The following is a 26,374-nucleotide window of genomic DNA, read 5'->3' as shown; positions in this document are numbered from 1 at the left end:
AGTATAATATTTTCTCTATTTACTTTAATTAGTTTTTGAATGGACTAGGCTGCTGTAGTTGTATTGATTGAAAATTGAAATTTCATTTTGACTATTTGAATTTATGAACTTAGTGAATACTCAGTTACTATCATTTTAAATTTATTTTTTTTTTTTTCAATAAAATATATATTCTTAAATACCTAAAAGAGTTAATGAAAAAATATTTTATATTCTGAGCAAAGCGACAAAGCGATAAATATACTAATTTTAGAATAACTTGTGTGTTTTTTTTATCTGGTGACATTTGAATTTTGATAGAAAATTGTACGAGTATATAATTACTTTGAGGAGTCAAGAGTAAAAATTTTTTCAAAACAAAAAATAAGTTAAGGAAAATTGGAAATTTTTACGTAAAATCAGTACCTATTCGATAAAATTTATTTTATTTTTTTTTTTTTTTTTTTGTAAATAAAATTATATTTTAAATCTATTTATGGACATGAAAATTTTTTGATAAAATTTTTCAATAGTTATTAACATTAAAAAAAAGATTTGGTGGATCAAAATGTTTAAAAATTGAATAGTAAAATTGTTATAAGTTTTTATTATGTAGCCATTGAAAATTATTTAAAATATATATTATAGTTAACTGCTTATAAGCAGTTCATATTAAAGTAAAAAAAATAAAATTATAATATATGCAAAAAAAATTTTCACAGACATTTAAAATTAAAATTTGAACGAATTTACATATTGAAAGTATAAATAACAATGCTCATTATTTTGTTTTAATTCAAAAACATTCGTAGGAACTTCATGTTTATTATGAATTTTATTATACGTTTAAAAATTTTAAAATATGTAGATTGATTTATAGACAACACCTATTTATTCTATGAACTTATTTACACTGTTTTATAATAAGGTAATATTGAATCATAATATAATATTGTATAAAATATATAATATATTATAATAATATATAAATAAATATTAATAATATTTATAAATACAATATTTTTTGCAAAAATTAAATCAACTTATATAATACTAATAATAAAATAAATAATTTTATAAATGTAATATTATGAAATATACCTACTCAGTGATAAAATCTGATAGCTCGTCTTCAATCAAATTCGTTTTCATATAAGATATGATATATCATTGAATTCAAATTTAACACATCCATTAACAATCAACTATCCGACATCTACTGTACAGCAAAGCGGTACTCACTTTCCCTTAAAACTTATTTTTAGTTTAGTTTGTGGTTAATAATTTATGGTTGTAGATTATTGTGACTTAAATTGATAAATCGAACAATTTTTTATGTTATAATAACATAAAATTGCTTTTAAATCAATGGAAAAAACAATAATATAAAGTTCCAAATAATACAACTACTAGGAATTTAGTAATCGAAAATAATTTAAAAAGGCACTTGTTATTTTTAAGCTTTTAAAAATTAAATAAATACTATATTATGTCTAAGCAACTTGAAGATTTGATATATTATATGTGTATATTAGATGTTGAATGTTTTTAAGTTCTTAACACTTTTAGAATCCAAATTTATACAATTTTAAATACTATAACTCCCCCTTCCATCTTACTACCATAAAATTTACTTTTTATAAAATAGTAAATACTCAAAATAATATTATTTTTACTCTAATTTTCTCATTATTTAATTATAATTACAATATACGTGTACATGTAGTCTATATTTTGGAATGAATCCCATAGGATAAAACACGATGCATTTTACATTATGCATTTTCACCATGAAACTAAAAAGGATTTTCTTTTTTAATATTATTTAAGTATAAATGTATATGATATATTCTTTTTTTAAATACCACAAATTTATCGTATAATTTCTCATTTATGGCCAGCCATTGTCTTTTATAAAATGGCCTATATATTGTTTTTTCATCAATCCTCGGTTATAATAGCAACTCTTAAATATTGAATAGCTGTTAGAGATCGTAGGTACACATAAAGTTTACACTAATCATAATGTATGTTGGTTTTTAGTTTTAATAAAATTACTTAATAATCAAATTATGTTGTACAACTACGTAAACATAATACAAATGTATATGTTTGAATCATTAATCGAGCAATGTTTACAAATAAATAATATGTAAATTGTACATAGGACATTGATAAATACATTTTTTCACATATTAATTATTACATTTCATTTTAATTAATAGTCTAATCACTCATGGTTAATATATTAATCATATAAAAAGTGAGCAGCGATCCATGAGGACTTTAGTCATCGTCGTTAGTCATTGTGAACATTGAAATGATTCATTATTGGCTCATAACTTAATAACGAAATGTAAAAATATATATTTTATATATTTATTAGATTGCGAATACATCGTATTATCGTTGTATTAACTTTAAGCGTTTTAAATAAAATGTAAGGTATCTTATTTCATTTTTTTTTTACATTCTACTCGTTAAGTTTGAACGCTATACAAATATAAGTAGGTACAATAATGATAATAGTGCACATAATACTTACTAAAAATACTTTGAATATTTTAAGACGAGTAAACTCGTGTGTTGACGGTGGCAATCAATAATAATCTGTAGTCAAAGACAAACTAGCTTAAAAATTTAAAAACTGAAGTATGGTAATAAATTTAAAATATCACTTTATTCCTTACGAGTTGCTATTGAATTCCACGATTGTAAATTGTAAAAAATAACCCGAAGAATTCATACTATATATTTTACAGTCACTTCATACTTAACTGCTGTCTACCATTAAAGTTTAATACAAAATTCAAATCACACTTTTATCGTATTCGTATTGGCTGTATTAAAAAAAAATAAAATCCAATTCAGAAAATAGTAAAATAACACATTTACAATAAGAATATAGGTAAGTATAAAAATGTGCACTAAATGTATAAATACGTTTAGTCAACGCATTGTGTTTAAATTATCCATTATATAATTTATGCAAAAGCATAAATACAGTGTATCTTAATAGTTAGAAACGAAAACATTAAAAACATATTTTGGGATATAACGCTTGGAGTGGTGCATTCAGAATTCGAATAATGATCTATAACAATTTGGCGTCTATGTAGCACATATTGTAACTCTTTCTTTTTAACCACATTTAATATTATCGTACAGGAAAAACAAAATATGATTTCACTCCATACCGTATGATTTTATTTGTGCACAGAACATAGGTACAGCCAACAGTAACACTGTATAATATATGTATTATAATAGTATTATTGCGTGTCATGATCTAGTCGTGAGCGGGAAATAGCCCGTTGGCCACTCGCCGTTCTCATTAAAACGTAAAACAAACCCGAGCGTCTAAGAGTTTATTGTTCTGAATATAACAACAGTTGTATTCAAGGCCAATGCAAACCCATCTCGGACTCACTGCCCACCGGTATCACTGTACGCTATATAAACAGACAAAAACTATGACTGTAAGCATAATATGTTGCATACTTAACTATATCTAATCCGAACTGTAATAAACTAATAAATAACAATATAGTACAGAGGTGACCAACAAGAAGAGACTTTTGAGCCGCCAAATATATTGATATGGAAGAGCCAAAATAAAAAGAAAAATTCATATTAATATATGAATATGATTATCGTAAAGAAGATAATTAGATATCAATTCTAACACAATGTAATATAAAATGCGAAACAAAATATGATATTAATTAATAATTAAAAATCATTTTAACTCGATGAACTCCTAAAATCAGGTTATCATGTTTCAATTGATTGGTTTATATAAAAACTATTAATTATTTTTAATTATCAGAGAAATTATAACTATGGTAATGAAGAACTTAAATCAAAAAAGTCAATAATAATAAATAACAATAAAGTATATTTTTAATAAAACGTTCTTTTTTTTTTTTAATAATACATTTTTAATATGAACGACAGTTTGTCAAATAACGAAGATTTACATCAAGAATTTAAAACTCTTTTGATTAAGATTGAACCATACTACGTTGCATTGAAATCAGATCTCGGTATTTAAGAGGTTTTACTTATTTATAAATCTAAGGATTCAATTATCTATATCGTGTATAGTTTTATTGACTAATAAAAATAAATAGGTAGTTATAGTTTTTGAAAATTAGAAATGTGATACTATATTAATGTACACTAATATTTTTTAAGAAAAAATGTACATAATTCTATAATTATAATTTTAAAATATTTAAGTTATGACAAAAATTATAAGTAATAGTCAAAAATTTGATTTTTATGTATCAAAATAGTAGTATTCTATTTTGAAATAAGAAATCAAAAAGCAAAATATTATTTTGTCATACACTTAAATAAAATACTTAAAAAGGATAAAAGTAATAATTTAAAAAAAAACCTATTTTTGTTTTAAATGTTAAGTAACAACGTATTAGGTACTAATTATTTATAGTAATGAAAACAATATGTAATTTCGTCCAATTTTTAACTTATTCAAATTTCTATGAAAACAAAAGAGTAATATATTTTTAAATATTTTGATTATTGTATGAATTATTTATGAAGAATTTCGTATCTATTACATTTTCGAGAATTTGACTAATTTTGTTAAAAAATGAACTTGAAATTTATCTAAAAAATGGTCCCTAAGTTTTCTTATTTTTATAAAAGTAGAAACAATTTGTGTGAGGGTATTGTATCACATTTTTAATTTTTTTAATCGAGAGTAAGAAATTTTATTGACATTAAAATTAAAACTAAAAAAAAATTGAATATTAAAATGTCTATATTAATAACATAAAAAGCGTCGAAATAATTTCTAAATATTAATACTTATAAAAAATTATAAAATGTTGATAACAATTTTAAGTATTTAAGGTTATTCATTTTTAAATTATAAGAAAATAATAAAAATTGTTTGTGAAGATATATTAATTTTAAGGAGAATCTACGGCGTTCAACGTTATAAAAATTTGAACTTCAATCGTTCATAAAAAATTAATTTGGCTTTCGGTAGAAATTTTTTTTTTAATATAGATTAATAAATAATAAATCTGCACACGCATACACAAACAGCACATTGTAAAATCATAACATTCATCGCTCTTCTCAGTATCCAAAATATTGATAATTTTTTAAATAATTAAGTATTCTTTGATTAAATAACCACTCATATAATATTACGTACGTTAATAATTAGAAAATAAATGGTTTTAAAATGTTAAATAAATATAAATATAATATATTTTTATGTATGTTAACATTGTTTTAAGAAAAATTACTATGTCGAGAATGGTTACACAAGTTATTCAAGACTACTTCTAACGAGGAATCACTCAGAAATGCTTACCTAATCAAGTTACTTGAACAACTAGAAAAGGGAAAATTAAAAGAACCGTTTAACAATCTTCCTAAACACAATTCACCTTTATTACCTTTAACCACACATAATTTCCCAAAGCAGGTGAGAATATATTGGTTTTTCAATTAAATAAATTTAATTTTGTGTTTTTTGTTACAAAAGAATCGTAAAAATTTAAACTTAATTTAATACTTATATATTATAACAAAATAAATAATTTGAAGATATTGTTTTTTTTTTTTTTTTATCCAAAAATGATTAGAATTCAAAAAACATATAAAACAATTTTGCTTATAATTTCTCATCAGATTCTTTTTTTTCTATCAGAAGATTAATGTTTGTGATAAAAAAAATATGAAACCTAAAGACGAAACTTTAATTATGGGTATGGTAAATGTTCAAAATACTGTTGGTGCATTCAAATCCGCGGAAAATCATACACATACTAATGAAATCAAAGGTAAAATATTAATTTAAACTTTATTGTTTATCTATTAATTGATTATAAATGTATAGAATTATTATAAAAAATGTAAATCTAATTTTTAAACATTTATACTCTGGTCTCTTTTGTATAATTTATAGTAATAGTGTTTAATTTAGTAAGTAACTAAACAGCAAACTAAAGTACTTTTTATCCTGTTATTTAAAAAAAAAATTAAAATTGAGCAAAAAAAAAAAAAAACTTAAAAAAATAATGTGAAGTGAAAGCTATTTAGAAATATTCAATTATTGAATATTTTAATGTTTTAATTTTGTTTTGTTTTTTTATTATTTTTACTACTTTACTTGTACTAGTATTCAAAACAAGTAAATAAATGCAGAGTAATCCATATTATTAAAAGTTTGACACAAATTTCTTCTGTACATTTTTATTATTAAAAAAGTATATATTTAGAAATATCAAAGATTTTAATTATGCTTTTGATATGCTTATTGTTTATTATCCATTTTTTGTTACTTAATAGATAACTATAAGATTTCAGAGCAAGGAAAACAATTGGATATCGATGAAATTGTAGATGATTCAAAAGAAGTAAATTTTTTCGGTAAATTCTTATTATTTAAAACAAAATATTTAAACACGCCTAAAATTAACAAGTGTAGTATAGGTATTTAAAGTGTTTTAAAAATTCTTGAGCATTTTTTTTTTATTTTCATGTAGTGAATGAAAGTTCCATTCAAAGAAAACGATTGGATGCCAATGAAATGTCAGATGATTCAAAAGAAGTGCAAGTAAAACCAGTTACGCAAACTATACTCAATTCAGTTTTTTTTTACAAAGTTAAATTAAACTTATAATATTTAATTCAAAAACAACAAATTATTTTATTAAAATAATGTAATGTACTCTGTGTTCTTAGTAAATTAAAATTGAAATATTAATCATTATTTTGATACAGAACAATAAATCATGAAAAATGTTTAATATTTACCAAAAAACTCATAGTTTTACAAAAATGTATTTCTTTTATTTAAAATGTTTTTGATTTTATTAAGCAGGTATTAAAAAAACTTAAAATATATATCTCAAAACTCTACTCAGTAAAAAATACAACTGGTTTATTTCATACTTAAATTAAGTATGATTGATTCTAAATTTTGTTCTTGGTTTTATAGCAGCAAAAGTTAATGGTAGATAAAAGTGAAGGCGGTGATGGACTAACATTAAATGTAGAGACTAAATTAAAATTAGAATCTATTGAAAAAATGTCCAAAGAATTAAAGGCGAGTATAAATTCCATTGCAAATCATAGTCCATAAATTTTAATTAGTTTAAAATACATATATATTCCATAATATTTTACATGCAGAAAAAAACTGAACTTTTAGCGGAACAACTTCAGGAAATTGAGTTGCAAGCCGACAAAAATGTAATAAACAACGATCAATTAACTGTACTCAATGCCGAGTTGAACAAGTTAATTTATATTTATTATTTATTATATTATATTTACGTGTATCTAATCTTACCAGACATAGTTTTATAATAATTTCACTATGACTCATCTAGATATAAAAACGACTTGGAAAACATGCGCAATCTTGAAGCGGCTGACGAATTGTGTGCATCAAAATTACTTAAAAATATTTTGGACAAAACTACTGTACTTGACAACAATATTGTATCAGAAATGAATCGTTTAAAAACCATGTTGGAGGACGCGTTTGAGAATAAAAAAATTATGAATTTTGCTATGGAGCAATTGAAAGAAGAACACCGCTTGAAAATGAACAAAAAAGATAAATTCCATGCCGAGCTGAATAGAAAATTAATGCTCGAAAATTCCCAATTAAAAGAGTGCATGGGTGAAGTTGAATAAGAAGCCATGTGTGAGCAGTTTAGTAACGAATGTTATGAAGACGACAACAGTAGTATATGATCAATGTTTCGACCTATCTTATTGATATACCAACGTAGTATGCTTATTGATATTTAAGATATAGAGAATCGATAAACGGTTTGTTCATAACGAGTCAATATGCAATTAATTGATTTTACTTATACATTTTTGTTAATAATACAATTAATCATATTTAAATCATTTTTTATTTATCTGCTTGAGCCTTATGACTTTTTGATTTAATACAATACCTGTTCATTGTTATTTGTTATAAATGTTATAAGACATTTATAAATGATTTTATTCTAAATATTTTTAATTCATCAAATATTCTTATCATAAAAATAAACTTATTATCGGAGTAGAGAACTAGAGAAGTATATTATTATCATTGACAAAATATTCATGAAAAAAAAAATCAAAAATATGCATTTGAATCCTATTAATATGATAAATAATGTGGCTATTCGCATAAATATTTGTTTGGCACAATAAATTGACAATTACTATGAAATTTTCAACAAAACAATGAACACACAAAATATTACAGACAGTGATACAAACATACATAACAAATTATCGAAAAATTCGAAAAGTAGTTACAAATTTCATACTATAAAAAATTTCATTAAATACGAAAATAAAATTAAACATTACTGTAAAATTAATCGTTCTGCTCAAAATCTAAAATATTTAAAAAATTTAAAACTCAAATGTCTACAAATAGTACAAATTGCATAAAATATTTTTTTGGAAATTATATTATCATAGTTAGAAAATGTTTATTTTAACATTTGTTGAAAAATTGACTTAAAAATATAAGTGAGGTGTTTTTTAAGTGAGGTAATTATTGCATAACATATTCTGATTTCTGAAATGTAAAAATTAAAGGTATTTAATTGATATTTAATAACTCACCTATTGTAATAATATTATGTTGAATTATGTTCTAATTAAAAATTTTAAATGTTTTCTATGTTACAAATTTATATATTATATTCAAGGTAGAATACCTTACTTAACCTATATTGAATATGTAAAGTATCTAATATCGATATATCGCATTTGTACACCTTTATCTATTATTCTTTTATAAATATCACGTAGATATGAATATGATTTAATCATTTACCTAAATACTATTGTGTCCTGTTAATAAATATTAATTGTGTTTAGATTATTAAATTTCCCGATTTAATTACCGAAGTAGTTCTTTTAAAATAAGTACTAAATAGTGTCATTTTTTTTTTTTTTTTTACCAGAAATCACCATCAAATCTGAATATTAAATCATTTGTTCTGTTCGAAACAAGATGACAGACACACAATAAGCATCATTATATAACTATACAATAGGTTTATCTATACGCATTCATCGCTCCGCTCAGAACTTAATATTGTTGCTTATCAGCGTACATTGATATAATGATAATATATTATTTTTTAATCAAAATAAAGGGATCCACGTCTCATATACTAAACGATTAATTGACAATTACTTGTTGTCAGACCGATTGTTCGATATTAGTTGTCAAACCTCACCTCTTTCACACTGCACGTGCCGATTTATTTATTCGACCGTGTTGGTCATGTACCTTAGTTAATAAATCGTTTCTTGTTTGAGACTCTAAAGTTTAAGGGGCTTAATAATCTATCTATATAAATATATATATATATATAGTTATACAAGTATGCAAAAATCAAATTTATGTTCATAGATCATATCATAATAAATAATAATATTATTATACCCTATTGAACGCACCGTGTTGCGCCTGGATGACAATTTAATACCTAATGTTAACTAACTTATTTTCAGTGTAGACGAATATTTTGTACTGTCTATTACTTAATTTTCATACTGCGGAAATTTTTTCGGTGAAAATAAATAAGTAATAGTTAATTGTGAATACTTAATACAGTGAAAATAAACTGGATAATGTATTAAAAATATGAGGTATAATTAAATTACTCGAAGGTTTATATTAAAGTTGTGCAATCTCAATCATAATCGTGCTTAATCATACTGACATATTTTATGTAAACATGGCAATAAATATAAAATCTATGATTATCCAAAATCTATAAAGAAAATTAAGAAATTGTTTAAGAATATAAAATGACAACATATTTACCGTTTTAACCTGCAGTTGAAGAAATTCCTGATGAAATATTTAATAAGTGTTCAATGTTTTCTAAGCATCTACTCCCCTTGATTTTTCATTTTAATTCCACATAGTTCTACTGTAAAAAATATATTTATTAATTTCTGCTTGAAATCTAACATTAAACTATATGATTACCTGCAATCTTCTATTTCAATATTTTATTTTAATTATGTAAAATATATTAATTTTTATCTATTTGAAATAGTACAAACTGTAACCGATTTTCAGTGGTTGGTAGTAAAACTTAAATAATGATACTACAATCCTATATAATATTGATTATGTTGCTATAGGTATCTATTAAATTTAGGTAGATAGATTGGTACACCTACTAGTACAAGAAGTTTTTTGTTTGCCTAATGCCTGTTCAATACAATCTACCATAAAACAGACTTTTATACATTCTAATAATTTATAGAAGTTTTCATTCTGAAGCGTAATGCGTTTGGACGAATTCTTTACACTGTGTTTGAGCGAGTATGATACGTCCACATTTAGCATCCGTCTACGGCTAGTCTACTTCATCAACACAATCGACACAATGCCACCTCTGACCGGCAAACGGATTATCTTTTCGTATCTACAACCGTCATCAATAATTATTCCACAATACAAAAGTTAAACGTTTAAAAATTAAGATAAAATTATACACATAAAATCTCGGTATATGGACAAGCTTAAAACAAAAGCAATAATTCATTACATTTCATCAAAAAAGGAATAGATTTTAATCATACCTGTGAAAGTAACGAACAATCCCGAGTCTGTCAAAATGAAAGGAAAAATATAAAATGTGAAATAAAATACTGACTAGTAGGTACCCAGACGCAACGCATTTCAATTTTTACAAATTTGCTTAAACGCAAACCGCATTATTACAGTATTACCCACATTTCACACACACATAAATCAGTGGATATTTTAACTATAATATTATACTGGGTGACATTTTTGTCGCCTAGTAAACGATACAATTAATAACTGGACGACAAAGATTTTTGTAAAAATGACGATGTTTAAAATTATTATAATTATTTATATTTAATTTTCTTATTTATTTATATTTATATTTATAATTTAAATTTGGAAGTACAAACAATTATTGAGATTTTCTTACAATGGAAAGCCCGTGTGACCGTTCACCGTTAGGTATAGAATACCTAATACAGTATGAAAGAAAACAATTTATTCTATGTGACAATACGGCATTTTCATCTTGTCGTCAGTCGTCCTAACAAATATCTACAAATTAAATTGTTTTCAATTTTATTTTAGTCCTTGTTCCTATAAGTTAACTAAACATTTATTTCACTTTGAACCATTAAGCGTACAAGGCTCAATATATACAACGAATTTCGTCTTTTAGTGAGTATAAAATGACTTAAAATCTTATATTTTATGCTTATATTATACTTAATACAGTTTTTTCAATAATTATAATTTATAATACATTAAAAATTACAAATTACTATAAAACTGTTTGAAATATATTCTTACATATTATAATACGCGTATACCTAACGTATTACGTATTTACATGTTATTGTAATATAATTACATACCGACAATTTATTTTGACGGTTCACGGAAGCTGACTATAGTTATCTGAAGTATATAGTTACGTCATGATATAATTATTAAATCGCGGATATATTAAGCACTTCGTAATATTAAATTAATAAATAAACTATCCCGAACGGGAACATTACAAGTGTCTCACGTAAATGTGGATACCACAGTGTTTCTCAACCTTAGCGTGTTATGTCACCACGCTATTATAAAATATTTTATATTTTACAACACACACGATAAACAAATAAAAATAATGGGTGATATTTAATTTTAATTCTTATATTTGTTTTATAGTGTTGTTTTCCTGTATTTATGTAATATGCATATACTGTATGTCATTAACAATTGACTCAATTATTTTATATTTGAAAAGAATAAATTTAACTCATAAATTATTTGTACTTGCTTATGTGTTGTGAGTTTTGATGGTACCTTTATTGTTAGATAAATGTAAGGTTTTGTATGCCTATTTAATTCTGAAAAGTTTTTTTAGGCTTATATACATCTTGATTTTCGTGTGTCGAGTGAACATTTTTGTTTTAATGTCACCCAGTAATAGTTCCTTAAAATATCCACTGATATATTAAATAAAGGTAAGTACATCAATATAATACAATTATGAAACTAATGTAAATTATAAGCCAATTATAATTTTGAAATATATATATAGGTAACCCACTTAAAATATAGAAATGACAATCAATATCTATATTAAGATTAATTTGAAATATATTCTAATAACTAGTAACTTTAAATTATTATTTCAATAAAAAATATTAAACAATATTAAGCAATTTATACAAAGAGATTCATTAAACGGCAAACAGTTTTAAATATTTATTAAAATAAACAATAAAGGGCCATATTTTCAAACATGTAAATTATTAAGTTATACTAAATTTGTATTGTCATTTGTCATTAGGGCTTCTTCTATAAAATATAACAAAAACAAGTATTAGAAAAAATGTATCCTTAAAGTTATACTAACTATAAGTATAAGAACTTCAACACACTAAAATTATTGAAAATAGTTTAATTGTTGAACAAATTTTTTTTTGTGTTATATAGAATTATATAGTACGATAAAAAAACATTTGGTAATATAATTTAAGTTATAAATATTATAGGTATATATTATGTGTATAAATTAGTGTATAATATAGTATATTTAGATAAGTATTATACTATTATAATAATAGTAATTATTATTTATTAATCAAGTATTATAAATGTAAGTATAATAATTTTTAAATATAAACGTATGTGAAAATTGTATATAGTTTAGGAACCACTTAAACATTTATTACCTGTCCATTGTGAGGCAACTATAGGTAGATGTTGTATAACTATATACCCTTTTCGTTTGAGATAAAATATAAGGTACGCATTGTAGGGAGGTAACTCGCATGCAACAATACATAGCCTGGAGACAATACATATAAAAATTATCGATCTTCTTGACTGTGGGAGGTAACTAGTAACTGAGTCCAATATCATTGCATTTTATTAAACATCTCAGAACCGTAACAATACGTATATAATTATTTTAGTGTACTATTTAAATAAAGTTCACAATTTTTTTTCTTCTCATTTTAACGTTAAAAAATATATGATTACCAACTGAAGATTGGGTACTTTTAATTATTAGAATATAAATTATGTAATATAATAAAACATCTACGCTTAGTATTTGCCACTTGGTGTAGGTGGTGGTTACAGTAAATAGTAAAACCAGGTTCCCACGAGTCGCGTGTGTGTTTGACGAATAATACAGGTACTTCATTAACTCGTGTCACATTACCGATGATCCACGAGAAGGTGGTTAATAATGAACAACGAATAAGTATTAAATAATTTAAATACTAAAAATTCCAACCTATACTACATAGCTGTAGTATCAACGAATATTCTTCGAATATCCTAGTCGTGTTAGGAACTCGCGGCTTTTGATAATAATTATTGTAGTGTAATTACGAAAAAAATTAAGGAATGTATAAATGACTAAACAGCATAGAGATAATATTTTATTTATTTCTACCTCGATTGTTTTAAACAGGTAAAGAAAATCATAATAAAAAAAAAACCGAGAAAAGATCAAACACTTCCGAGTGGATGCTGACGAGTGGATTCTTGTGCAACATGATTATTATACAAATGTTGTCTTCTACAGGAATAGTTGACAATTTACATGCTTATTCCATGGATTTTTTTTAATGAAATGTCATTTAAAATTAAATGCATTAATGATTAGCTGCATTTATCGCTCGTGCCTAATATCAGTTTTCTTAAAAATATTTATTCATAAATCATAAAAGGATAACATGGAAGATGACTATCTTTTTTTAATCGCAACGTCCGTAGCTATTGTATTATATTATATTCTTTCTTAACAAAGGTTACACAGCCACAACTGCAGTCATTCAAGCATTGACCACGTGTGATAAAAATATTTCACCCGATTTCATTAGTGATCGTTTTGTAAGACGTATAAAATGGTATAAACGATTTACACGTAAAATAAAATATTATCATTATTATACTTGGTAAATCAGTCGTTTAAAAATAACAAAAAAATGCCAACGGCACATAGTGTTCCCAAGCGGTCACCCATCCAAGTACTAACTACGCCCGACGTTGCTTAACTTCAGTGATCGGACGAGAACTGGTGTATTCAACGTGGTATGGTCGTTGGCGATAGACTTCTGATATTAGACCAAACATAGCAAAAAGTCTTATTTGTCTCTGATATTATGTAAAAACAATATAACAAAATATATGAGTTCAGTAGATTCGATTTCGTGTTATTAATTTTAATATCGGAATGAATTGATTTATATTATCAAAGATAAATACGAACATAATCTGTGCGTTGGCTTTTTTCGGTGTTATGTTAAAATGTTAATAAATAATTTCGTTTTAATGTTAAAACTTTACAACACAAGATCAGTTCTATCGGACGCAATTTATCCGTGTTGATGTTTGTAAGACCGGAATACAATTTTAGGGTGTAGGCGTGTAGCGTCTTCTAAACTTGGCTAAGTGTTTACTGTTTACTGAAAACATCACGAAAAGAGTCGTACGATCGGCTAGAGATTGCGCTCCGATCTCATTCATCTCATATTTTAATTCGTGTAGGTAATACATAAATTGATGGTACTTACATGTCTTTGATTTTAATAGAAATATCTAATATTTTGAGCAATAACCATAGGTGCATCAAACATATTTTTATAGCTTATGAAATTACACATTGTTTCATATAGTTTTTTTATTAATTAAGCACATGATACTGAGCTATTACGATATATCAATAGGTATACCGCATTTAACTTTTATAAATAATTAAAATTAACAAATTGTTATAACTTATCCAATCATTTCTGTGTATACCTGTATTTATATATTATGTATATAAATATTAATAGTAATAATAATGTCTACATCAATACTACCTACAGTGGACATATTGCTTAAACTATATTTTCATAAATCATGGCATCTACTATTATTAGTCAGACTATGTATTTACCTGATGCTGTAATGTATAAATGTCAACGGGTGTTGACCTTAAATAATGTATAGATAACAGATAAATGACAAAGTCGGCAAGTCGCTCTGCTGTTTATTTCGTAGGTAATAGGTTTCGACTGATCACTTAGCTGTGACGCCAAAAGAAACACAAAATTTTAATTTTAACTCTTTAGGCTTGACAATTTAACACAATATTTTCATAAATTGTAGTTATTAGCCATTAGGTTATTATAGTCTATAGAAATAAAAATATTAAGTAAATTTAAAAAAAAAAAGCCAACGGCACGCAGTGTTCCCAAGCGGTCACCCATCCAAGTACTAACTACGCCCGACGTTGCTTAACTTCAGTGATCGGACGAGAACTGGTGTATTCAACGTGGTATGGTCGTTGGCGGAGAGTCGTGCTCATCAATATGTACCTATCTATAGATTTCATACTCACAAAAACTATAATATTATTAAGAAAATCAAATTACGTTTAAGTAATTAAGTACCTATTAGAAATATCCGTAAAAGAATTAAACGTGTGATTAAACAGCCACAGGCTACTCTCAAGTCTTATCCGTTAATAGAGTGATATGTTCCGTGTAAATGATATCTATACATAGGTATCTATTGTAAGTACGTGTTTTTTTTGATTTTTTGGAAAATAAATGGTACAATATGCATACCAAATATTTTGAAGTTTGAACCTCGAGTCACGACCATGACATTAAATATTTTATAGCTGGTGAAGTTACACACATGTAAGTACCCATCATATAAATAAATGAAAAATATATTTGTACTTGACATACCTAGGTACTCCATTAAAATTTGAGCGTCGGATAAATAGGAACCAATTTACAATAATTCTGATTTCATACAACATCATAAAATCGTCTCGTTAAATAAATAGATAAATTATTTGTATATAATTTTATAGGTACTTTAATGATTAAAAGATATCTATATATACTAGCCAAGGTTTCACTGAGCGACTACTCTACAAAATAGTACCTATACAATATTGGTACCTATAGGAAATTTACTTCTCACACGATTCATTGTATACTTACCCACTTATAAATTATACTTGCCGATACTCATTTGCGCCTCTACTAAATGCCAATATCATTCATGCATATCCAATGCCATAGATAAATCTAATTTAGTTAACTAGGTAACAAAATTCCTCAATAAATGTAATCTATAAAAGTTTAATGTCTGTTAATTTACTTTCATTAATAAATACCTGATACAAATAAATATTGCTCATTTAATTATGTTGTTATCTACATCAAATAGTAAGTCAAATTAAATATTTTATGCATTGATTATACATACTTATTATAATTTTAAAAAATTATTTTGAACTGATTTAATCCTATCAACCAAAAATTTACAAAAGAGGTAAACAACTATTAAGGTTCAAAGAAATAGAAATAAATTTAATAAATAACTGGGGATAAATTGTCCAAAATAAACTCTTTTAACTCAGTTTATATATCTATAAAATATAAACATGATTGAATACTTCTGACTTTGTTTATCATTAATATTGGATTTAGTTATATTATTTTTCAGGAATTAAAATGTTTTTAAAAAGTTGAGTTTAAATTCAAAATATTAAACAAAAACCCCATCTTTCTTTTAAAATTATTTCTATTACTGAGTTGTAAAAAGAAGCTCATAAAAATAATCATTACCAAATACTTGATATTTGTTTTTATATTTTTGGATACTTCTTATCTATACATTAAATATAAAACCTTGCACAAATTATTTTTAAAATAATAAATATATAAAAATAATTCATAAAATTTATTAAAAAAAATGTTTATTTCACATTTTGATTTCAATTACAATATAATTCACTATTAATTACCTTATTTGATTATACAAAGAGTACTTTTGTAGAACATTAATATTACATAATATATTTCAAGTTTACATTTTAATAAACATCTAAAAATGAATAGATTTACAAAATAATACATAAATAAATTAACAAATAAATAAACTAATAGAAATACATTTTTTTAGAATTAGGAATATTTTGTATGAGAAATACGTATACATAATATACAGTAATCTCAGACTAAAAACCTCAGCATTATACCAATATGTGAATATTAATTTATTCTACCTATTAAATGGCATTTTATACTAAAAATCACAAACCAATTATTATTTATTGAACAAGGATGCTGGATTCTAAAAAGTAGTAATATTGTAGATCAGTAGCGTAGTTATGATTTTGTTCTGTAATTTCATAATTTTATAATATCGAGTATAAATCAACATAATAAACATTAAAAAAAAAAAAGATTCTGAGGAGGGGAGGATCTATCACCATATCTCCGCCACTGTTGTAGATCAAAGATACCAAACTATGCATAAAATAAATGGTCAAAAGTATTTTTTTGAGTTGCAACACAAAAGAGAAAAAAAAATAAAGATGATTGCGATTAATATAGTATTTTATTTTAAATGTTCAACATTTATTTTTATATGTAAAAGATATTGTACAAAATGGCACAATAATCATATGTGAAGAAAGTAGAATTAGTTTAAGTAATAACACTAAGCCTGAAGGGTTAAACATTTAATTTTGGTTTTCTATTTATAATTATTATTTAATTTGTTGTTTGATACAATTAAATTACTTATAAATTATAATACATACAATTATAAATAAATAAATATCAAACATTAAAATATTATTTTTTTGTGTTTTTTATAATTTGAGAGCCATCAAAATGTTGTAAAGAGATAACAGACTATGGGATGAAAAAGTTTGAATACCTCTATTATAGATAATATCATCTTACCTAATATTATTTTCATTTTATATTATATTATATTCTTATATTAAAGACCGGTTAGGTTTGTTTTGTAGGGTTGGGACACGTGTATGTGTTGTGTTTGCGCCATCGATTTGTTGCTAAGAATCTGGGTGGTCATTCATCTGAGAGCTAGCGACACCGGCTGATGCTTGATCTCAGAACATATTAGTGATTGAGAACAACTACTGCACCATACTAGGCACTTGGCTTCTGTTTATTAAGTAATATAGGTTAGTAATATTTAAGACTTAAGTCTTAAAAGATGAATTGTTGTTCTTAAGTATATGTGGTTCACATTCAAAACAAAAATGTATTTCTCTTAGATATAAATTGATGCATGGTAACGATAATAAGTAACTAAGGGCTCACAACATGAAAATTGATTAATAGTGCCAATTAAAAATAAATTAGATCCTAAATATTAAAATAAGATTTATGAGTTACATAATTCCAATACAAATACAATATTGTTTTGTTTTCATTTTTATTAATTTTATAATCTATATTATTCTATTCGTTATTAATATAAATACGTTCTTAGAGTAATTCCTTGATAAATTTCAGTAACAACTAATAATTTCATTTGGTTTGTTGTCTTTGGGTCATCATATCATAAATGGTGGACACATCGACTATCACATATTGGTATAATATACATGCTTCAAATATTAAAACATTATACAAACATACATAATATTTCTATCGGGGGCGTGCCTAACATTTTTTTTTCGGGAGAGAGGAGTTTAATATTTTTACCAACACGCATTTCAAATTAATTTCAAATGTATTCAAATATTAAGCAATACTTTTTAATAAATGCGTTAAAATTTTGGATGGGGTGGGGGGTAAACACCCAAACTCCACTCTTAGGCACGCCCCTAATTATTATACAAAAATATATAAATATTGATATGTAATTACTACAAAGAATACAAAGAAAAAAAGAAAAGAAAAGAAAAATAATAGAATAATAGTACAAAACAGATTTTAAAAGAAGTTTATAAAACAGATAATTCTTTTAAAGTTAATTCATAAAACTTTAAAACTAAAACATTTAACATAACATTAATAAGTACAATTCAAAATAAAAATCTACATTTAAATATAACACTCTAACAATAGGAAGTAAAATTGGGTTGAATTAAGTAACTAGTATAATTATAAAAACAAAGAATAAAACAAGGAGAAACTACAATTTTTAAGATAATATGAAATTAGTAGATTTAACTAAAAATATATATAATAAATTAATTAATCAATAAAGTTCTCTTCAATGGCAACTTGGCTAAAATGATTATTTCTAACTATAAGCTAATTAAATTATCTAGTTTCTATATATCAGTCTTTTAGTTTTACTATATGAAATAAATAATTTAAATGAAACATTAAATCAGAAAACCTAACATACCTAAATAGTAAATATTAATATTTAATTCACAATAGCAATTACCTATACAAATATATTAAGCAATGTATTATATTCTATAAAATAAAACAATAAATAATTGAAAAAATGATCTACTTACATTAAACTATATAAAAAGTTAAGTAACAATAATTAATTACAATGAAATTTTACAATTTTGAATTAAAATATTCTTATTTATATCTAAAATATATACTCTTGGTTACATTTAATGAATCAATAGTAAACTTATAGTCCCTTAAACCTGGCAATAGAGTTTTAAATACAAAATTGGTAACAAACAGCTTACCAACATTGTATTTTTATTGACTTTAGAAGTTAATTATGTACACTATACTTAAACTTTATTAAAATCATTTATAGTTCCTTAATCTAATTTAGAATTTGGTACATGAAACTTTAAATTAGGTAAATAAAATTTCTAATGTATAAAAATAGGGTTTCTTAAATATCAAAAATATATTTATAAGTTAAAATAATATCGTAATAGGGATCATTTAAATGTTTATTACGGCTACTCCCGAATACAACTCATTACATTTAACTAACAACCGTAAAACTGGATTAAGATTGTAAGGAGTTAAATTATTTTTAATGAGCTGGTCAAGACTTGTTTGTAAGTTCATCAATGTAGCCATTGTACTTTGCAATTTTGTATCACAACAAAGACAAAACTCTGACCACCTATTGCATATGAATTTCAACATTCGCATGATGTACAATAGAAAACTAGTGTCACTACCCAACAATAAATCTAATATCAATTCGTTTAAATCATTATTATAAGACAATGTTTGTAAGAATTCAACTAAACTAGCAGTGGGATTTAGCACTTGACGCAGCATTGGTAAAGAGTTACGACGATAACATAATACCAGAGAGATATCAAGGGTACAAACCATACTCTCAATGAGAACGTCGTTGCGATCAGAAAATAACTGTACAATCCACTGTGCAATTGGAGTTTCAGGTAGATAAGACATACATTTCTTAACACATGCGTCAAGTTTCCGTAAAACTTCATTGACACTGCTTTCAATTATTGCCATCTCAGCATCTATTTCTTCAGAATCTTCTGATTCATCAGATGAAGAATCACTGGATGATGATTCATTTTTTGTTTCCTTGATGATTGTAGCCACTGCTTTTAAAATTAGTAAAACTGTATCTTGTAATAATTTTTTATCTCCTTCATCTTCTTCTCCTCCTCCAAATTCTCCAGGACCTTTTCGGAACGGCATGTTATTCAACATATTTTTGGTTTTGACAACCTTAACCAATTCTCTAGCCAACATACAAGGTTCTTCTTGCATGGTACCTTGTACAGCCAATGTGGTAGTGTAACATAAACTTTCATTGAAAAGATTTATAATATTCTTCCAAACTACCGGTTGGACCTTTGGCCGCCTCAAAAGAATAAGCATTTGTCCTAAATCTGCATAAAAGTATTTGATATTCATAACATTCAGATTAGTTTTAATAGAAACCATCGAAGTCCATAACTTGATAAATTCTATAATGGCAATATGACCCATTTTATGATTGAATTGTTCATTACTAAGATCTGTACAGTGGTCAAAAGATGACATATACCTAATAAATTTTAATACAATCATTTGCCATTGAGTTTGCAAGACTTCAATAACTTTAGTTTTAACTAGGCTTATTCCAAATTCATCATCCATCTCAATTTCATCATCTTCAAAAATAACTTTTCTGCTAACACAATTTTCGGGAATCTTGATATTTTTTTCATTTTCATTCATTTGTGAATCTCTCCAACACAACACACGTTTAAAAACTGCTATAACAGGACATAAAGTTTCAGGAGATCGACGAAGAAATAACTCTGTTAACTCTTCTATCCATACATTGTCTATTTTATTTTGCGAACACACAAATATTTCTGCTAAAGCATTACTTGCTGCGTATGATATGTAAGGGTCTGTTCGTGTAAGTAAAGATACAACTTCGTTAACAATACCTGTTTTATTAGAAATTAAGTAATTGCTTAACCGTTCAACACTAGTGCATATAGTGCCTTCTGATTGTTGTTTGAGGGCGATGTCACAAGTTAATCGAGCTGAACTCAAAAAATTTAAAAGTCGATCTTTACTCCAACTACTGACATTTGAGACCCTAAAAACTTCTTTTAGCATGCATGTCTCGGGTAATTGACATAGACAATGCTTTGTCAAGTTTAAACTAATTGTATCAACGTTTAAATCTACTAAACGATATTCACTGTCATTAATTTTCTGCTTCTTAGCAAGTGGCAATGTTTTGTTCATAGTTTCTTGTTCTTCCATACTCCAAAAAACAGCTCAAAAATCTATAACAAAAAAAATAATTCAATAAAATTAATATTTATTAAATTTTTAAAAATATTATATTATGTTATTAAATTTTAACAATAACAATAATAATAATCTTATATTATCAATATTTGTGAAAAAATGTAATTAACATAACTACCTACGTATTTCAATTTCAATTATTCATATATTAAATTTAAAGGTATCTAAATAGAATATAGATTCAATAGTAAGTACTTAAGAGTAATTTTATTTCTTGATAAATATATACACACATAGAAACAATTCAATGTGAAGTATATTTTATAAACGCTCATCAATCATTTTTGTATACTTATTAATTATTATTAGCTAAATAACACGAGAGTATGAAAACGTGAAAACAACTTCAATATTTTAAATTCATATAAATGAATTACCGATATTTCAATGTTAACCAACATAAACAGTTATTGTTCACTAGCATAATAAAGAAATTATAAATAAAAAAAACAAATATCAAAAAAATATTTGTTTTTTTATTAATATAATGCTATACAATTTCAATATATTCATAAAATATTTTTGGATCCATGAGTCTACTGCATATTTGTTTATTGAATTTAAATAAGAGTAAACTTATATCTTAATAGCAATTTTGTTAAAAAAACAATACATTTTAGGAAAAAAATAGTTATAACTGCTGTTAAAATAGTATTAAAATTAAAATCTAAAATATTATCAAGATAATAGCTAATTCAGAGTACACAAGTCAATGAATGATTTTAGCACATACAGGGTATTTGTATATTTAATATGAGTAATAATATAAAGAAATTTGCATACAAAATCTTGAATAGGCATACCCTTTAAAAACATAAATATATATAATATGGCCCACGGTGCAATCACAATTTGTTTTTTTTATAATTAAAAATAAGCTGTTAAGTATTTAATTTATTTGGTAAATTAGTATGATAATTCTATGGAATCCTACTGACATAATAAAATTATATTTTATACTAAGTACCTAGGTATAAAATTAATGTATAAAAGGTATTTGTACTCTAGGTCTACACATTATGTTTAAAAACAACATATATATAATTATAAAAATAGCACTTGATATAATTATAACCAAAAGCTAAATTGGTTTTGAAAATAAACATTTCAAACAATCACATTTTATATCATTATAAGATAATTTTAAATGTATGGATAGTACTTAATTTTGGTCAAATAGGTTAATTTCTAAATACATTTTTGAATTTTTTTCTTTAAGAAATGTGTAGTATAAGCTCTGGTTTGAGTTGTAATATATATATATATATATATATATATAATGTATATTTAATTTAAAATATGTGGTATTAAAAGTAAATAACTAAGCTATACATAATACAACTTAATAATATAATATTTCATCATGTTATAATTTTTATACTTAACATTAAAAATTGTATAAAATATTAAATAAATAATATCAATTGTATATCAATAAAAAATAATTCTGGTCCAATTATAATAAGTACACTTGAAATTTAAATTTTATGAATTAAAGCGGTTTTCAAATCGCTTTATAATTTATCGAAGAATTAAAATTAGATACCTATTTAGTATTTGGTCACTTTTGAGATGTAAAATGAAAATATCTTCATTACAAACCACAGGATTTAGAAACATTACAGTTTTATCATTGATAAAATAATAGACTATACTATCTACTAGACTGGTAATTTCTATTCATATTACCTATTATAAATAAGAAAATTATCATATTAATAATGACACATCTAATTAAATTATTCTACCTACTAATTTTTAGAATTGAGAATTAGAAGCCAAACCTATGCTTAGATTTTAAAAACTAACAAAATAAAATTATTTTTAATTTATAAACATTATGTTAGTAACAGTGAGAAAAAAAAATGAATACATATAACAAAATGTAGGCACCTGCCTAAGTGAAAGTTAAATGTATAGGACTCATTCAAATGAGAAATCATTTCAAGTGTCAATTTATAAACAAATCAATATTTAAAGAACATAACATTTTAAAGTTATTAGGTAGATATCTATAAAATGTTTTGTGGTGATATTTTATATTGTACTTAGCCTGTATTTCTGCCAATATATAAGCATAAAATGCATAAAAATAAAACTACATCAACTAACACCTAATCTACATTTAAATGCTATGTCAGTAACCATAAATTATTATTAAGTATCAATACTTACCTACTCTTTTAATGGAAAAAATGTATAAATAAGTAAGTATTACAGTGTTTCATAGTTGATAAATAGTATAGGTAAGCATTACTAAGCATATTATAATTAGGAAAATTTAAATTTAATAAATAAAAACCTAGCTAATTAAAGATATTTGCAAAAAATTTATCAAACAAAAAATGTCAGAGTAAAATTTATAATTTTTGAATCACTCATAGCTAGGATTGGGATTTTTTTTTTAACCCGCGAGATATATAACTTTTTGAAATGTAATATTGTAAAAAAATCGAAATATTGACGTCTTACTTTATTTAAAAGCAAGATTCGGGACACTAAAAAAAAAAATTTTAAATTGTTTAGGTACCTTTAATAAAGTAAAATAATCAAAATTGTTTTATTAGATGTTACAAATATTTTGCTCCAAGTGGCTGTAAAAAAAAAATCGGGACTTTTTTGTCCCGCTAGCTTGTAAGACAGGGATATGGGACAAAAATTTAAAAAACATACGCGTCTCGCTAAGAATTGAAGCGGGACGCGGAACAATTCAATAAAAAATCGGGAATATTTCGCCAAGTCGGGTCGTATTTTAACGCTATTCATAGCATTACATACCTAATTAATAAAACAATATAATCTGATAAAGATACCTCCTAAACGTTTATTTAGCTTTTAAAAGTTTTTAAAATTGTTTTAAACATCAAAAACTTTATAAGATTCTAATTTTAGAATGTCGGGGCTGTAGAATCGAGTGGTGCTCTAATTAAAGCTCAAACTCTGACAGCCAAAAACTAGAGCCACTCTCCGAGCTTTTCCAAATGATCAGTATTCAATAGTACACTGTGATCCCCCTCCTAGTTCGTGATAAACTGAACGATGGAAAGTTAAGGACGAGTAGAGAAATATTATAATCATTGGCAATGCTCAATCAATGTGTTAGTGCCAAAACGGATAAAAAAATAAATAAATAAAATAAAAAAAAGTGGGCAGATGGGTAGGTATCAACAAGTTGCATGACGGTAATGGGGGCGGTCGAACGAAATGACGTGAAAAAGAATAGGGGAGAGAGCTTAGGGCCAAGGGAGAGGGGCGGCGGCGGAGAGGAGCGACAGCGAGCGTAAAGCTCTCTCGGCGCGGACGAGCCGAAAGTTCGAAACGGATCGTCCGCACGCCACCTGCGGATTGCAGCCGTGGCCATATTGTACGCTGCCGGTGTTACGCCGTACGAATACCGGTCCGGCGCAACGCCATTGCCGCGTCGTACGAGCCATGAAAAGTAATCTGGTGTACTTCGTTCAGTTACGTATTGCTGTATGCCCATTAGTAGTGCGGCATAATATACGAGTTTACGTCATTGTAATTTATTATTTTAATACACATAAACGGTTACACGGCGATCGGATACACCACTTGCGGTCTACGGTATCCGGACAGCACACGCTTTTTGAACGAGACGCTGGAGAGAACCGACGCGGTCGTCGTCCACGTTGGCAGTTTGTCGAAATCGGCTAACCGCCGTCGACGGGGTCGTGTGCGGCGGCGGCGGTCGGTTGTCATCGAGCGGAAGCGAGCAACGGCCAACGCAGCGTCATCGTCGTCCGCCCGGTATGCCTGCGCGCTCTCGGTCGGGCTAAAATATATATTATTATTATTGACCTGTAGTGTATTACATTATTATCATCGACAATACCATGTGTCTGCCGCCGCCGCCGTCAGACCACGGCGATTGGCAACACGGCTCGCGCGCCGCAGGGCGACACGGTTTGATGCTGCGGCGTTATATTGGTACAATATCTATCAGCCGTAATACTTATTATACGCTACGTTCGCGATAATAATAGTAATAATAATAATGATATAATATTCTCAGCGTGGCGCTGTTTGCGCGCGCGCGCGTGTGTTGTTCGTGTGCGCGTGTGCGCGTGTGTTGCGCGTGTTTGCGTGTGCGTATGCGTGTATCATGCCAATGAGCCGAGCGGCCGCTTCCCCACCGCTCGCCTCCGACCGTCGCACCGCGCGACCGCCCGCCGACGAAGGCCTTCAATTATTCCCTAAGCTCGCGCCGCCGCGCCGCACCCGATTACCGCCGCCGCCACGGGCGCGCCACCGTCGTCGGTACGCCGCGCGTCTCGACCACTCTCGGCCAATCCATCCGTCGGTCGCGCGCCAGTCACGAACAACGACGGCAATCGTCGACGTCGCACGTCGCACGTCGCCGCCGCTTCACGCTCGTTTCTGCGTACATCGCTCGCGAACGGTTGAATAACAATCTTCCGGTATCACACATCGTTATCGCGTCGTCCGACGACCCGGTGATAAATACCAGAGACATAACGCGCGTGCGCGCAACTCGCCCGCCCAGTTCGACGCGCCGCGATGTGTCGCGGCGAGGGGCCTGTCCGGACGATAGCCGTGCATGCGACCGTCCGTGCGTGCGACGACGGCCGCCGCGAGCTGCCACGGCCGCGTGTGCTTCACGCGACCGAGACGCCGTTCCGTTGGCCCGCCGCCGCCGCCGCCGAAGAGGACGACGACGACGACACGGGCGGAAAGCGCGACCATCCATGTGCCGCCTCCACCACGGACGATTTCGTGACGACGGCAACTGGGTGAGTGCTGGAGGCGCAGGTTCGTGCAATTT

At 27.0% G+C, this 26,374-nt stretch overlaps 2 protein-coding genes and 2 non-coding genes across 4 annotated transcripts; 1 reads left to right on the top strand and 3 right to left on the bottom strand.

The window, feature by feature from the left end:
• Positions 1 to 3,925: 3,925 nt before the first annotated feature.
• LOC112603751 (spindle assembly checkpoint component MAD1-like) lies at positions 3,926 to 7,668 on the top strand. The gene is made up of 8 exons (XM_025352482.1): positions 3,926 to 4,025; positions 5,256 to 5,446; positions 5,672 to 5,804; positions 6,313 to 6,393; positions 6,510 to 6,580; positions 6,965 to 7,072; positions 7,159 to 7,265; positions 7,359 to 7,668. The coding sequence occupies exons 1-8, from the start codon at positions 3,926 to 3,928 to the stop codon at positions 7,666 to 7,668; spliced, it is 1,101 nt and encodes a 366-aa protein (XP_025208267.1).
• A 6,334-nt stretch (positions 7,669 to 14,002) lies between these two features.
• On the bottom strand, positions 14,003 to 14,121 carry LOC112603771. Its single transcript, XR_003115182.1, has one exon. It is a non-coding gene; the product is annotated as a 5S ribosomal RNA (ribosomal RNA).
• A 1,112-nt stretch (positions 14,122 to 15,233) lies between these two features.
• LOC112603769 lies at positions 15,234 to 15,352 on the bottom strand. The gene has a single exon (XR_003115180.1). It is a non-coding gene; the product is annotated as a 5S ribosomal RNA (ribosomal RNA).
• Positions 15,353 to 19,675: 4,323 nt separating this feature from the next.
• On the bottom strand, positions 19,676 to 21,542 carry LOC112603735 (protein lines). Its single transcript, XM_025352457.1, has one exon. It carries the CDS (start codon positions 21,520 to 21,522, stop codon positions 19,711 to 19,713), a length of 1,812 nt encoding a protein of 603 aa, XP_025208242.1. The 5' UTR covers positions 21,523 to 21,542; the 3' UTR covers positions 19,676 to 19,710.
• Between the last annotated feature and the right edge of the window lie 4,832 nt (positions 21,543 to 26,374).

Source organism: Melanaphis sacchari, unplaced genomic scaffold (assembly GCF_002803265.2).
Source record: "Melanaphis sacchari strain LSU unplaced genomic scaffold, SCAv2.0 Contig110_pilon_pilon, whole genome shotgun sequence".
Lineage (NCBI taxonomy): Eukaryota > Metazoa > Arthropoda > Insecta > Hemiptera > Aphididae > Melanaphis > Melanaphis sacchari.
This window is presented reverse-complemented; position numbering and strand designations above follow the sequence as displayed.

Excerpts from the sequence above, each read along its gene's own strand:
- LOC112603751 (XM_025352482.1), top strand. The coding sequence starts at position 3,926 with ATGAACGACAGTTTGTCAAATAACGAAGATTTACATCAAGAATTTAAA. Across the intron at positions 4,026-5,255 it reads TGCATTGAAATCAGATCTCG|AAAAATTACTATGTCGAGAA; the intron begins GTATTTAAGAGG and ends CATTGTTTTAAG. Across the intron at positions 5,447-5,671 it reads CACATAATTTCCCAAAGCAG|AAGATTAATGTTTGTGATAA; the intron begins GTGAGAATATAT and ends TTTTTCTATCAG.
- LOC112603735 (XM_025352457.1), bottom strand. The coding sequence starts at position 21,522 with ATGGAAGAACAAGAAACTATGAACAAAACATTGCCACTTGCTAAGAAG.